Consider the following 16,738-nt stretch of genomic DNA (forward strand, 5'->3'; position numbering starts at 1 on the left):
TGAGAAAACTGAGGCACAGAAAACAATACATTTGGACAATTAGCTGGTTGGCTAACCACCTGGAGTCCGGATTTAGGCAGTCTGTTCTCCAACGCTGGCTTTCTGTTATTTAATACTTAAATCAGAGCATATGCTTGTCCTCGTTTGATGAAAAGACTATCTATCACTAATGATGTTGCTGCGATGGCTTTTTTTAAAATTCACTTGTTCTCATAAAGCATGCATCCGTGAGATGGCGTGTAACAAGAGTACAGTCTATGGCCACTTAAACCTTGAGCGGTGATGGAGCTAAGCTGATTAGATTCTATACTCTGGCTGAATGGAGGAACTGAGCAGAAATTTTAAGTTGTTCATTTGTAAGCCATGAATACTCGACCTCACTGAAAATCATTCATAAATGCATCGGGCAAGTAGTCTTCAGGCTGAAGCGGTCTGCATCTAAATAGCTAAGCTGACAGAATGGCGTCTGATGCCTTGGGAGACAATAGTGAGTGCCCGCCGCGGGCGTATCAACTCCAGCTGAGATCCTAAAGAAGAACACACAACTGGGCTCAGCGCAGAAACGTTACATGTTTTGACTCCTGAATCTCTTGTCTTTCAATTCCCTCCCCCCACCCCCTGCCCTACGTTCTTTTCTTTTTTGAAGGATTTAGAAAAATGAAAACAAAGGGTTCAAGGAATTTGTTTAGTTACAAAGCAAAACAAACAGAACATTTTTTTTCTGGGATAGGTCCCTGGGGTCCCTGTGTCGGGTCTGATGGTTATCTCCATTTAAGGAACTTCAGAGCTTTGACCTGAGGCCTCAGGGTTGTTTAAGCATCAAAGGAGGCTTCTGCACCCTACTCTGAATGTTTTACACTATTTCCGACTCAAGCTGAGGCCAAGAAAAGTATTGCATTAAACATTTACCTCTACGGCCTTTAATACACAGCTTTTATTTTTTTTTAGTGGTTTTGTGATTGAGGTTTTTTGTTTGTTTGTTTGTTTGTTTTTTGGTAAATTTTTTTTAAAAATGATGTTTCTCCTCATCCTTACTACAGAATATTTTTGAGTTTTTCATAATCAGCACAATGAATGCAAAACGTCTCAGCCTCTGTAAAGTATGAAATGATGTGAGTTATATTAACTATTCACCAGAATAGTTAATATGCTTCTAATGAAGATTGGGGGGATTGAATCAATAATTATGACTGCCTGAATGGCTATTAATAACTAGACTCTTTTGCATGAAATTGTAAAATTCTTCCAGTGAATATGAATGCCAAAGCAAATGAGTATACCTTTCCGTCCAATGGAGGAAGATGTTCCAAATAACTAAATCCAAATATGTCGTAGAATACAAATGGCGAACCAGTCTTAACATTTGACCCTACCGGGCAAAAATAAGCTTCGCTATTAGCAAAGAAAACTAAGCATGCTGGGCTAATTGAGTGATCTCAAAGCTGGCTTTTCCTTCCATGACTGCCCTCCAGGAATGTAAAGCCTGTGTGTCTTCCATCTAGCCTGGCTTCCTTAGATCTCATTTGGCAACATTCACGGGTAAATAGCTAAGCGTACGGTCTTTCAAGTCACTAAAGCAAATGAATAAAAAATGGTTTACCTCAGCAAGAATAAAGACTTGGCTTTATTCTAAATGGCTTCATGAACGATATCTTTGTTTTTAGCCCACACGTATATGGACAACTAAAACAGGGTCATTTATTCACTTCTATATTTTTAAAAGCCAACGTAAAAGGAGGGGGGGGGGGACTCAGGTTAAGTGCTGTATGGTGACTGTAGCTGGCTCATTCTCAGGAACACTAGCTATCAGCTGCCTCGTTTTCTTGCTGCTTTCATAAATAGAAGTGATGAATATCTTTGATTCCCTCTACATCTTCTGATTACTTTCTTTTCATTGTCGTTAAATAAGTGCATTTAGAGAGGCATAATTTGATGCCTTGTCTGTCTCATAGGCACATGTATTCGAGTAATCATGCTTGTCCTAAGTACAGAAAATTTGCTCCATTTCTTTTTGAAAATATTTCTGAAAGGATCAAACTCAGGGATATTAGGATATTATTATAATAAAGCCAGGCTGGTTTTTTCAACCACACCTAGAACCAAAACAGTGTGAATCCACATTTATCTTTGTCCCTCTCCATCTAAGTTTTATAATAATCACACAAGTAACAGACATATTGTGCCCTATAATGGTCAATAATTGAAACCTAATGTACTTAGGCATTGACATGTCTTCTGCTTGATTAGAATTGTCACTTTTGATTACCCCTTTATCTCCTGCTATTTGAATTAAATGCTTCATCACTAAATATTTTTATGGTTCCTATTATATAGAGTCAGAGAAAGAGCATAGAAAAAGGTTCTTTAAAAATCTATTATCTATGCAAATATACGTGGCACTGGGCATAGTCATTTCTGAAGGAAATTTAAATGGAATGTTTTCTGAATACTAACAGATGTTCACCTAGAAATGAACACACTCTAAGCCAACCACTGTAAATGAAGACTGGAAAATCAGCAGAATTCAATGGGAAATATCAGATAGCCTCACTATCAGGCTAGCTTTGTATCCTTGAGCAACTTTCTCAACCATAAAACGGGGATAACATCCCATTGTATTATTGTAATCATCCTGGTGTGGGGTGACTTTCATATTGGTCTTAGCCTAAAAATGGTGCAGTCTACATATAATCTCTAAACAAAAGTTTAGTATGAGTTATCTTGCTAGTGTAAGAATATTACTTGATCTTTGAAATGTAATTCTTTCTGTGTACACTTAGGTGTTCATTTGCGTGTGTGTGGGTGTGCATTTTCAGGTCCACCTGCATGTGTGTGTGCTTGTGTGTGGAGGCCAGAGGTTGATGTCGGGTGTCTTCCTCAATCGCTCTCTATTTATTGAGGCAGGGTCTCTTAGCCTCGCTCTCATGAATTCTGCCTAGTTCAGCTAACCAGCTTGCATCAGGGACCAAGCCCTTGTCTCTACCTCTGAAGTTCTGAGATTACAGGTAGCCACCTTCTGGCCTACCTTTTCTGTGGGTGTTGGGGATGCAAACTGTGGTCTTCATATTATGTGTCAAGCGCTTTGTCTACTGAACCATACCCACCTGCCCCCCAATAGCCTATTCTTACTATTCCCAGGACTATACTTTCCCTGGTGATCTAGGGAAGGGAGAATGGCCGATACTAAACTGGCAAATTGGTATAATTTACCCAGATGCCAAAGCTCTGGTTTCCTGTTAAATTCTCTCTTGTGCAGTCAGCCTGTCTCTTCAGGTGATGGGGTCTCTTTGCTCACTGAGCTACACTTATTTGTGCCATTAACAAACACCTCCTGCCATTTCACCAAGCCTACAGTATAAAAAGAAAGGATATGGGGGCCACCTTGGCAAAAGGTAGCCTGTTTGCCTCTCACTCTGGTCTGTGTGACTTCCCTCTCCAACCTACTTCTGCTGTCTTCTTAGTGCCATAAAATAGTAGCTCACTGGAGAAGGTCTTTTAGGCTCCTAAGCCTGTGCCCCCTTTTCTCCACTAAAATGACCTGCTGAGCACCCTATGTGGAGGCACCCACAGTGCTTGCTAATCAAGCTTAGATCTACCCTTTGTTTTCCAGAATGTCATCACAGCCTCACCAGATGCCTTGCTGAATCCCAAACAAGTGGCTTTCATATACAGAATGCTGCTATACTGCTCAATCCAGCAAGGCAGGATTTCATCATGTTTGTGAGACACGACTTTCTTGCTTAAGACATAAGGAGAGCCAGTCTGATCAGGAGGAACCAATGAGATGTGTCAGGTTATCCCTTAGGTCTAGTTCCCTTAGGTCTCCCTCCTGTCTGTACTATTCTTCCTACCGATTTATTGTCTCTGCTTAATGGAGTCCCCGCATGGCCAAGATTCTAAGTCACCTCCTTGAAGCACTTACTGGTGAGTCCAGGCAAATGATTTCCCTCATTTCCATTTCTACTCAGCTATATCATGGACCACTTTAGACCCTTTAGATACTATCCATTTTGCTTATTTACTTTTCTACAAAGCCTGAACTCCCGAAGGGTAGATGTCATTTAATCTGTATTACAAATGCATTCTCAAAGTACTTTCTTTTCCTTTCCATAACGGTGGTGATGAATATTTATTGAACATCCAAGTGACTCTTCTCTCTTCCATTTTTCTTAGTCTCTCTGATTATCCCTGTTCTAGTCTTTGGCATCATAGTCGTTTTCAAGTCTCAAATCCAACACATCCTTCAAAGTACAGTGGTCCCCATCACCAATAGATCGTTTACTATTTTATAACTATAAGTCTCAACTTTCCTGTGGTTATAGTCTATGGCTTCTATGATATAGCTATGGCTTAATATGATTCTCTAGTTTATATGACTCAAGCAGGTGCTACTTTAGGTTGGAAAGTGTATGTTCTTGGGTAATGTGTATAGCATTGGATTTGGTTGGTAATTAGGTCATGACTCAGTTTTCAGAGTCTGAGAATCTTCAGGTCCATCCCTGATTCAGAAGACCGAAAGCGTCTGAGTGGTTATGCATGCAGATGTGTCCACAATGCTCTCTCACAGAATGCGTGACGCTGTAGATCAACCTTTGTATGAAAAGCTAGCAAACCTAATGCTTACAGGATATAAGTCCTTGTGACTTTCAGATTATGTAATTTATAGAGGAAAAACATTCTATTATCCTGCCTTTAAATGTATTCTCTCCATTTTTACAACAGTAAAAGTTATTGTCATTAAAATATTATATATACCTGTTTAATATTTTTGTAATCTTTTGAGAATTATCTTTACATTTTAAATAAGACAAAAATCATAGAAAGTTGTTTTGAAGACTCTTGTTTTAAAATTTGCTACCCCAAAATGTTATATAGTTATTAAACAAAAATAAATGAAAATCACCATGTTGGTGTTGCTTAATCTTGATGTCAAAAAAAAAAAAGGAGTTAAGAGGAGGAGACTGGGAAGATGACCAAAATGTACTGTATGAAATTTTCAAGAATTAGTAAATATACTTACAAAAATTAAATACTAGAGGAAAATCTCAAGGCTAAAAGGAAAAATACCAAGAAGGTGGTATAGCCTGACTTGAGCATTTGAGAAGAAAAAAGGAAAGAAGAGAAAACGGACTTGACAACCTTTAAACAAACCACTAAGCATGCTCTCTAAGCCTCGCTAAGTGCCATCATTTAAAACCCGGGTCAGAGATTAATAAGAAAAGTGTTATTTACACCACTTCTGTGAAAGGAAAAAAAATTAGAGCTGTGTTATTAAAAAAGAGAAATGAGGAGCAAAAAGCACTACATTAAATGTCAGCTAATTATCATTCTGAAAGGAGTAATTATCACTGTGGCCAAAGTTTTAAGCATGAAAACAAAGTGACACAAGTGCCCTTGATGTATGTTAATTTATAATAAACTTTCATAACAGGTAGATTCATTTGTGAAAACTAGAAAAATGACCTTCAGTTCAGGTGCTTTCCCCCTAACACGTCTGGTAGTGGCTTGGTGGTAGACACATGCAGAAAGAGATTAAGATTCATATTGTTTTTAAATTTCCTTTTTGCAGTGCTGTGGAACGAATCTAGAGCAGTGGTTCTCAACCTTCCTAAGGCTGCAACCATTGAACACACTTCCTCATGTTGTGTTGATCCTAACCATAAAGTTATTTTTGTTGTTATTTCATAACTGTAATTTTGCTACTGTTATGAATTGTAATTCAGATATTTTGGGAGTTAGAAGTTTGCCAAAGGCATCCTGGCTCACAGGTTGAAAATTGCTGACCACAGCTTATTATATGCTAGGCCCTTAACTCATCTCAAAGCCCACAAACTTCTTTTTGCCTATGGTTTTATCAATAATTTAATAGATTTTATGTCATTGCATCCTAGCTATCTGGAAACACAAAAGGACAGAAGTCTTAAGCAGTGTCACTGGCTCTGTGACAGACATCACTTGCGAATCAGGCATATTTGGGAACATCGAGTGGACAGAGCTTCTTTGGGAAAGATAACTGGAGAAAGTGCTCAAAATGAGCCATTCACTTCCATATTTTGTGCACGTAATTAGTTCAAAACAAAATGGTTCCAGTTTTAGTAATAATTTGTAACTGGCAAAGACGGTACTCAATGATGACGGAATTATATCCTGCTAATCTGCCAAAAGTTAGAAACCTTGTCCAATGAAAAATATACTTGTTCCACTCACCCAAACTTCTGGGCAGTCTGGGCTAGCAGCATAGCATACTCTCTGACTGCTGTCTACCTCTATGATGAATCACAAGGCTGATTGAAAGCTGCCGTCAATGTTGCTACCCAGTCGTCAGCTTATCCCTTGCCAGGGAAAACCTCACTCCAGTTTGAAAATGCATCTTTTTTCCCTTTTCTCACTGTAGTTTGAAAACCTTAATTTGAATAAGATGATGACTGCATGAGGAAAACACTTGAAAAGCCACATTGAGAGAGTCACTCGTAATGATGGTATGTACATAATGGAACGAATCTTGAAACATCTAAAGAACAAAACGAGATTAACTTACACTAGATCATTATTAAATTTCCAAAAGAACATCAAATATAAAACAAGATTTAATCCATGATTAAATGTAAGACTCCTCTAAATTAATAATATTCTATTTAAACCATTTGGAAAAGTTCAGTGTTAAAATTGTGAGCATAACTTGTGAGTTTGAAGAACTCATAGATTCACCCACAGCATCACCTTATCGGGGGCAGTGTTGCTTATATATTGCTTTAAATGCAAGACAAGAATAGAATACAAGGTCATGACAAGAAGTTAAAATGACAACTGTGAGAAACTGGGAAATAAAGCTTGTTTTCTACTATTCTGTCAGAGCAGTGGAATTTCTAAACTTGAGTTTTCTAGGACCCTCTGAAAGGAAGTCTGCACTATCTGTGGAAACTTTGAGACCTAAGCTACAGAAATGTAGGTCTGTAAGTAAAAGCATTTGTCCATGTCTGTAGTACGCCTTCTCTCAAAGCCAAAGAAATGATCCCAAGGGTGGCTAACAGGGTATCTTCAAAGCCTTCTCATACTCCCCTATAACATAACTTCATTGGCTTCAAGTGTTTACCATTTTCATGAAGGGACCATGGAAACCCACGATACACTGCCTTAATGTGCTAAGTATTCAAATTCCAACATAGACATTTCTTCCACACAAACCCAGCACCTGCAATGACCTTAGATAAGGCAAGTAGCTATGGTGAGAATGTGTCAGCCCACCGCATGACAGCTTCCAGACTGACTGACAGTTGGGTTCCTTAGGATAGAAGCAATCATTTCTAGGGTCGCTTAAACTACACACCTAGGTTTCTCTCATTGTAAGCCTTGTTGGATCCTTTAGGATTTGGTGCCGGACAGAATTCTCTACATAAGTATTTTTTTCACTTAATTTACATTTCCCAGAACCACATTTAGGATCTGTGTTCTTTTCAGGATGTCCATTTTATACATTTATAGAAAATGTTCTTAAGTAGTCAATTATCTAATGATTAAATAGCTATAAGACTACACCCGACAATAAGAAAAAATTGTCTTTATCTCTTGATTTTTGGACTCTAGCCATAGTTTCACAGGTAAAGGAGACCAATGAAGCTTTGCCTCTCAAAACTAAGGACCAGCTATGGAAGGCACAGAGAGAGCTAGGAGGTATTTCCCCAATGAAGTGTAAAGACAGCACAACTTAAGCACCAGGAAAGTCTGTGAACAGTATTTTACTGAAACAGTTCATAACACAGAAAATCTGCCTGAAGTATACAGTTACTGTCTTACACAATGACAGATCCATTTGCAAAGACTAATATGAATACAATAAATATGAGGTTTACATACTAATTTATACACAGAAACTGCCCCACAGCCATAAAAATTTATATTTAACAGTGCAACATATCATTTAATCATCTGATTTATTTGACAAGTTTCTACTAAACACAACTACCTGGTTTTCATATACATATATAACATATTGTATGTATATAGATATTCAACCATCTGTACAGATTCTAAACATAAAACTCCTAAAAGGCACAATTGTCTATACAACATGTACAAAAATGGCTGGAGCTAACACAAAAAAACAATTATTGGTCAAAAGTTCATGATTGCACAAAGATTAGTCATGAGTTTACGTCAGAAAAAATGTGCTTTAAGGAAAGGAGGGTTTTTCAAAAAAACCTGCTATTAAAAAAATCAATAAAAAACAAACCACTAGGTTGCTATGACAAGTCTGTCCTCATCATCATCGCTGCTCACGTCGCTGAAGTGCACAATGGGCTGCCTGTGGGGCACTGGGGGCCTGGGAGCCGGTCTGTCTGTGGGAAGTGATGTTGGGCCTGAAGCTACAATCTTCTGTAAAGCTTCCGGTATGGGTGCCGGCTGCGCCTGCGCAGAGGAACGCCCAGGCAACACGTGACTCGCAGAAGCCACCTTCTTGGTGTCCATTTTGCTTGAGCCGTCAGGCCTTGCATGGTCAACTGAGGGACCGGGCACTGTTTGTGGGGTTTCCTGAGGGCCTTCGGGCAACCTCTGTGGAGGCTCGGCACTGTGTCCCTGGCCTGCGGGCGTCTGCGGCTCCACTGTTTTGCTGTTGGAAGTGGCAGTTTCTGGAGTCCCCGCGGTGCCCACAGCCACGGGGCCAACAGAGGGGATCAGGGTGGGCAAGGCGATGTTGAGGATTTGGAGACCCGGAATGTGTGTCTGTGTGGCGGGACTGCTCTGTGCAGGAGCGTTGGCCAGAACCTGGAGCCCTACTGCGTTGAGGGCCAGGCCTGGGGGGTGCACCTGCGGACCCACGGTAGCGTTGGCCAGGCCCACGATATTGACTGTTTCCATTCCCAGGGACGAGAGCGACTGCAAGGCTGGGGGACTTAGGTTCTGCAGGCCTGGCACGTGGATTTGGCCGATGGGAATACATGGCACAACACTGCTCAATTCAGCCACTCCGGTAGGGCGATTAGTAGCGCCAGAAACTTCAGTGATGGTATCCACAGGGGTGCCCACGGTTCTGTGAATAACGCTCACAGCAGGGATGGTCAGTTGCATTGGCCCGGCCTGAATGGGTACAAAAGTGGAGTAGGTGAGACCGGCCGGCACCACATGGATACCCCCTACGGGAACCATGTTGTATGGGGTCCTTGATTGCTGCTGGGAATGCAAGGGGAGATGGCTGAACAAATGTGTCTGAGGGGAAGGCAAGCCTGGAGACGGTTGCAAGGTTATTTGCTGCTTCGGTTCTTGACTCTCAGGGTGAGGTGAGACTGAGGAAGAAATCCTGGCTGCTGGCTGAGGGTTGAGCTGGGCTATAGTAGCAGGAGGCAGTCCCACAGATGGTGAATCCTAAAAGACAAGAGACAGTGAGCCTAACAGCAGAGGCTCCTCCATAACCATAAGGTACTCGTGTTCAATCTGTTCTCAGTGTGCTCCCAGGTATATTTGTATTTGACAGTTGTTGGCTTGCTAAAAAAATTGCTTTGATTTTTTTAAAAAGAAATTTTCAATAACAAAAATAGCTTCATTTTAAATTTCTTTCCTATTACCAATACTAGGAAAAAAATGATATAGTGTTTTGCAATCCGCAAACCAGTTTTCTAGGCATTACTTTATACTGATAGATGAACATGACTATTTTTATGTTGATGATATTTTTTGGGCACCAGCTTCACCTCTTTCTTTTAGAGACAAGGAGACGTTGAGAAATACCATATTAATTAGCTGTGCCAACTCAACTGGGAAAAAATTAACCAAGATATTATTCACTTCTGAAATGAAGAGCTGTTACTAAGACAAAGGTCTGCAGTTGTCCATTAATTGCTAACTCATTCGTAAGCTGTCTACTGACGGCTACATTTTCAGGCATTGGTAGTTATGTGGCTTCCATATCTAAGATGCATTCGGCAGCTTAGGACACAGGTGAACACGATTTTTAAAATGCTGGGGAGGATGAATCTTACCTGTCCTCCCTTTCATCCATGACTTTTATCTACATACTGGCTTTTTCCTTGCATATACATACATTTCTATATATGTTAGGGAGCTGTATTAGTTCACATTATAATTTAATTTCTATACTTAACAGAAAAATTAAGTTTAGATTTAGTATGTAAAATTCTAAACCTTTGGGGGTTGGAGATTTAGCTTAGTGGTAGAGCGCTTGCCTAGCAAGCGCAAGGCCCTGGGTTCGGTCCCCAGCTCCGAAAAAAAGAAAAGAAAAAAAAATTCTAAACTTTTATTTTTCTCCAGTGGGAAACATCTTTTCCCATTAGGAAATAAGCCCTACCGCCTTGTTCAACACACAGGGGAAGGGAAAGAATTGTCAGAGAGAGAGAGAGACAAAATTATTTGTTGGTTAGGAGCCAGCCATGGAAAAGCATACAGTAAACTTCTCAAACTTCTCCGGAGCTGGGTGTCTGGCACTGAGCTCCCCCGGAAGGAAACTTTCCTAAGATATTCTATCAGTTTGCTCATGCAAACAACATGAAATCTTGAATCATTTTTGTGTCCCACTAAATTTGTTATGACTCCTACTAGCAAAGCACAAAATCTGGAAAATGTGCTATGAGCTCATCATATCCACATTAGTGGAAACACAAGAGTCAACCACTGGGTCCTTATGTCTCAGGATGTGGGTTTAAAACTGGTAAATACATGTTATATTGTGATTTAAAAAAACTCCACAATTAATAAAGAAGTATATTTTTTAAAGCAGCACCACAGGTTATAATATACTATGTGGAGTTTTGTCAAGATAATTTACAAGGCTTTAACAGACATAAATGAATTCTGTCATCAATTAACAACAAAAAGGTACACACTCATATGGTCATAAATGATTTTCTTTAATCTATTAGGTTTTCCTTATAGAATAAGAAGAGAAAACAAAAAACAGAGAATTCCCCACCCCTACTCCCACACACTCATCTACCTGTATTGAAGCAACAGTGTTTCCAGCTGCAGGGCTTCTCAGAGCATCAGATTCAGAGTAATGCACAGACATCTGATGGCCGGGAGACCTGGGGGTAACTTCTGGGGAGATGGGAGTGTCTACAGGAGGAGCCAGTTCAAGCTCATCTTTCCCAGTATTCTGCCTGGCCTTTGCTGTTAAGTCTGTCCTGTTAGGGTCAATCTGCACCGTGCTCAGAACAGTCATCTTGGTGAGTAATGCTCTAGGCAGAATGTCCATTGGGTCAGTGTGTACCCCTGAGAAGCAGCTGGAAACTCTAAGGTCCTCCTCTACACTCCCAGGATCCTGAAGGCCGCTTCTGGATGGGAGATGCTGTGGGCTCGCTGTGACTGACGGTGCTGCTGAGAGGCCGGACTCTGCCTGGCTATCGTCATCATCCTCTTCGTTGTCATTATCATCCTCATCTGGGCCATCAGATTCTTCAAGATCAAAGCCAGACCGCTCGCAACCGAATCTTTGCTTTTCGTCTAATATGACAACCAAAAAGATTTGTTACAGAATGTTCTACAAGTACACAAACACGATGATGTCATTTTTAGAAGCTCAGCAACACTGTCCAGCACACAGAAGATGGCCACCCACAGCACACTTCAGAAGAGTGATGCAGAAAAGCAGCCAATCAAGTGGCAGGACATGAGGGGAAGGGCCATGATGGGGTGGCAGGGAGGCACATGGAATGAGCCTTCAGAGAGGAAGACACAAGCACAGTGTGAGGTATAAAGAAAAGAAATAAAGCCTCAAGTATTATATTAGAAAAACTCTTAAATATGACAAGAACAACTGTTCTAAGCTTGTTCTCTATTTTCCTATTGTTGGGTCCAAAGGAAGCTCCCTCTTCCCAAATTCCAAAAGGCAGAGGGACAAATGGCTATCTGTGGCGCCTCTTAGCATGTCACAGCAATGCTGGCCTCCAGGCACGGATACACACTACCTGCTGTACAGTTCAAGTCCATCCTGGCTCTTCATATCTCCCCCCGACCCTAAACTCAGCCCACGGGAGTCGTGGGCCAATGACTGACTCACGTTACAATTCTGCTGTTTTCACAGGCTCAGCACTATTCTTCCTTTGGCCTCCCTTTTGGCTTCTCCCTCCATTCTAGTTCTCACTCCATGTTCCCTATACCCCCCTGCTTCTCTCATGGCCAGGTCCAACCTGCTGGCCATATTCAGTCCACCACTTTCTCTGCTCTGACTGTAAAAATTAATCTGTGACCATGGAATGGTCCTGTTATTAGTTTATACACCTATATCTTTATTATGAAATTAACACACCCACACTTTGTGGTACTTGATTTGTTAGTAAAATAATTTAAATTTGATGGTGTATTGGAAACATTTTAATTGTTCTGTAGCAGTGGCAATGCTCATTGATATTTAAAGCCTTCCCCCACCCCCCACCCCCAGTTGTATCTATCACCCAGGCGTGATAGCCAAAGCACGTGGGAGCCAAAGGCTGACATTTAGTGTCTTCCTCAATCATTTTCCATGTTTTTTGAGACAGGGTCTCTCACTGAACCAGAGACTTGTTTAATCTAGACTAGGCTTACTAGTAAACCTCTGGAAAATCTGCCTATGTCTAATTTCCAGAGCTGTGGCCAGAGGCATATGCTATCTTTTTACATGGGTTCTGGGGATCTAATTCAATTCTCTGTGCTTATGTAGCAAGTACTTTACCCACTGAGCCACTACTATGATCTCTTCAAAAATCACTGATGTTTCCTTTTCTTGTTTCTATAAGATTTGACCCATTGCTTACAAAAAAAAAAGTGTTATCTAAAAGTCATTAATCCTGACATCACTTTTCAAGAGGTATTCAAGATGATTCAAGTGGTAGTATCAAAATCTCATACATTCATGTGGAATGTGGTTTAAAAATCTTTACTATTTAAAATCATACAAAGGAGGGTGGGAAAATATCTACAATATTTGTCACCAACCCAATGGCTATCAGACCATATATGGTTTAGTTCTATGTGATACATTCCAAATTCTTATTAAACGATGATATTGGTTTTAGTGGGTTTTGTTAAAAAATTTTTTTTGTTTTAACCAGAGGATGCCAGAAATACGAAATGATCTCCTCCGCACAGCTCTGAGTAGTGGGGGGAGGCTGCCCAGCTTGCTCTGTCTCACCTGGAACATGGCTCAACCCTTTACTGAGTGAAGAGACAAAGACCTGCCTGCTAGTCACTTAGTGCTTGTCCTGGTAACAGGACATACAGAGCATCGAGTACTGCAGGCTGCTGTGTCAGCAGCTGTAGTGTCTAAGGTCTGGAAGTATGGCCTCACTTATCTCAGCCCTGGGCTTTGCAGACATCACTGTGCCGCAGTGCCGAAAATACCCGAGATCTACGCCACATAATTCTCATCACTACAGTGTATTTCTGTATCTGTTCTAGTCCATGCATTACTGTTGCTAACTCTTTACTGTGTCCAATAGAAAGCACCATGCTGTACTAGCTAAAGTTGCAGGCATTCACTGGATTCTCGGGAGGCATTAGGCATGGACAAGGAGCCAACTCGGTTTTTAAAAAAACAGAAGAAAATACAGAAATATGCAATAAATATTTTTATCAGACTTCCCAAGCATTTTTTCAATATTATTCTTTCTACACGTCAAAAATATATTCTTACAAAAATAAATCCTTACAGAAAACAAAGTTTTATAGGAACTATGCACCAAAATATTAGAGGGTGATTTCTAGGGAATAGAAAAGGGTAGAATGTTTGTCATAGATATGTGTTGCTTTTATAATTAAGGAAGTCAAGGATAAAACATGCACATACATTTCTTTTTCATTTTCAAGGTCCTACTACTATGCTATAAAATAAACAACATTAATTCATCGAGTCCCACTCAGGGCCCATGTTACAATGAGTGGTTTCTGGATAAGCACTTGGGACCTCTGGGTGCCTCAGAAAATGGAGAAACAGAAAAGACAAGGAACTGGATGACCAGAAGAGGTTACTAAAGAGCAAATGTTTAATCAAATGCTGACTTCCTGCAAAGTCCAGCCAGGCTGGTTTCTGCTTTACCCTGAAAATTATTGCTCTATAAAACCAAGAGTAGGTCTAACTTTACATGGATGACTTCCCCTAACTTAGCAAAGAACTGAAATTTAGGACAATCAACAGCCCAGATCTAAGGTAAGGCAGTGCCTGCAAGGAAACAGGGAAGACTATGTCACTAGAGACAGAGGTAACAGAATACTGGTCAGGGGATTTCGTTGAACATGGCTGACAGAACCTAAACTGTTTGCAACCGGGTATCTGTGGCATGACTGTGACGGCTGTGGGCTCTGCAGGTACCTACACCTGAAGCCCATCTAGGTGCTCAGTGATGAGTGCTAAATGTTCACTGTGGTCCAGATCTGGGAGAGGAGCAGCAGCTTCATAGGAGCAGCAAAGAATTCCACTTGGACCTGTCTCCCTCTCTCAACTGTAGAAACAAAGTCTGATCTATCAAGGTGAAGGTGACAAGCACTGAGGATCTCAGATGCAGGTGACATTCACTGCAGTGGGGAAAAGAACAGGAAAACACAGAACTTGCCTCCTTGTAGAAAGAACAGAACTATGACTGGACCTGGGGAAGGGTGGGGAACATGAACAATGAGAGCTCAGGAAGCCAAGAACACTGTGCACAAGAGCCCAGTGACAACAGAAGTGCACGTTTTTTTGTTTTTGTTTTTTTTTTTTTCACACTCAGTGCCAAGCTAAGGAACTTTGAAAGACAGTTCCCAGGACAGGGAAAGGCAAGGAGGCCCAGAGCAGAGACTTTCTAAATCACAGCCCCGAAGGAGGACCTGCAACTGAAAAACTCAACAGCTCCCACCTAGAGCAACAGGTATCTTTAGAGGAACGTAAAACCTCTGTGCATTGAGGACAGAGTTAGTCCTGTGCAATCTTGTGCCTGCTTCACATCAATGGCACAGCCAGAAGGGTATGTCCATTCCAAGCACCAAAATGACGTACACAACTTCACCATGTAATGAAAGATATCCAACCTTGACCATAAAATGACAAGGAACACAGAAAAGCAACCTCCAAACAAACTCTCTAGAGACAAAGCCACCTTTAGCACTAGTCGGATAGATGTGACGCTGACTTATAAACTGACAAGAGAACTTAAAATGATGAGGATTCAAACATCTAAAGCTTTAATGGGAAAAGATGGATAACATCCAATGTCTGATGGGAGTTTCATAGAGAGAAACTATAGCATGAGTAAAAACAGTACATACCACTAATCCCCATCAATTACAAGGTCTGAAAGCAGCCTGGCAAACACGAGAGAGCCCTAACTCACACAAAACAAAAGGATATAGCTCGGCGGCAGTGTCTGCCTAGCAAGCAAGCATGAAAGGAACTGGATTCAATCCTCAGTACCATTAAAGAAAATTGAAAAGTAAAACTAAAAACAAGATGGTAAACCTGAAAAATACCGCAATAACACAGGTAAGCAAACTGACATACTCAAAGTCTACGCCCACTGAAAATAACTCTCCAAGACAGGAGAAATGCAAAATTTCTACCAGTGCTGGACAATGATGAGTGATGGCAAAGACGTGGCTGTTCCTTCCAAAACCAAAACTGAACTTACTATATGACTTCTAGGTCTCAAACTCCAGCTTGCAGTCACATGAATGTGTTTGTAGTATAATCTCCCCAAACTGGAAGCAATTCAGGTAATTTTTAATAGGCTGGTGAGTAATACCATGCAGCTGTGGCTTTAATAAAATACTTTAATGATAGCGAACCACTGACCGTGCTGTGGACCTTCATGTCTCATTAAATGGCAGAGGTAAGACCCACGAAACCCACATAATTTAAGATTTATTTTTAATTTTGTATATATGTATACACACACAGGATAGTGCCTACGTGCAGGTCAGACACTTTGGGTCCCAGTGGAGCTGGAATTCCAGGTAGTTGTGAGGCCCCAAACCCACATGAGTGCTGGAAACTGAACTTGGGTCGTTTGACAGCGCAGCAAGGGCTCTTAATTACTCTGCCATCCCTCCAGACCCTGAGAGTACATATTTTGTGCTACTTTCCCCACAACATTCTGAAAAGGAAGCTAGGTGAGTAGTTGCAATGAGTTCGATGAAGTGGTCTACGGGATCTGCAGGTGATAGAACTGGGCATATGTCACATATATAATTTGCTACAATTCAGAGTACTACACAGTGGAAGATGGATTACATATAATCATTTATCAATCAAACAGGATCTGGAGTGGACTCAATACAGAATGCAAGGAGACAACTCCATAACCACAGGAAGGAGATGGGAAGGAGGGTCCTGATGAGTAAACCCAAGCCAAGCCCAAGCCCTGACTGTCTACTTGAAGCCTGATTGCTGGGAGCAGTACACACTCTGAACCGTGTTTGCAAGTCTGTCTCACTGGGCGTGGGTGAAGACCTCTGAAACTACTCATGCTAGAGATGAACCAATGTGGCCAACTGTAGATGAGGCCACTTAAAGAGGTAGCCTTGGCTTCTCATTGTGCAGAGACAGTCAAAATGAAGGAAACAGAAAAAGGGTAAATATGGGGCAGAATAAAACAGGAACTTTCAGTATGTATGAAAATCGTGTGCATGTTTGTATTTGTAGGTATGGTTATGTAGTGCTAGCATGCCTAAATTCAACCTAATGATTGATGCATGAAGAAGTGGCAGTGAAGAGCAATGAGCACACCAGCCAGCAGCCATGTTGTCTTGGTTTCTAAGTTCTATTCTCTAGTAAATAGGACCA

General features: G+C 41.0%; 1 protein-coding gene across 5 annotated transcripts in view; it reads right to left on the reverse strand.

The window, feature by feature from the left end:
* Window positions 1-7,538: 7,538 nt before the first annotated feature.
* Window positions 7,539-16,738, reverse strand: part of Hivep1 (HIVEP zinc finger 1) — a 128,568-nt gene continuing 119,368 nt past the window's right edge. For 4 of the 5 annotated variants that reach the window (XR_015640609.1, XR_015640608.1, XM_087589704.1 and 1 more), the window contains 2 exons: window positions 10,946-11,451; window positions 7,721-9,360 (listed from right to left, as the gene is read on the reverse strand). Coding sequence is in view for 3 of the 5 variants with exons in the window: in XM_087589704.1 (XP_087445830.1) it covers window positions 8,233-9,360; window positions 10,946-11,451 (1,634 nt within the window). In the remaining 2 variants the exon portion in view is untranslated. 5 annotated transcript variants of the gene reach the window in all.

This window comes from Rattus norvegicus, chromosome 17 (genome assembly GCF_021556685.1).
Source record: "Rattus norvegicus strain SHRSP/BbbUtx chromosome 17, alternate assembly SHRSP_T2T, whole genome shotgun sequence".
In the NCBI taxonomy this organism is placed as follows: domain Eukaryota; kingdom Metazoa; phylum Chordata; class Mammalia; order Rodentia; family Muridae; genus Rattus; species Rattus norvegicus.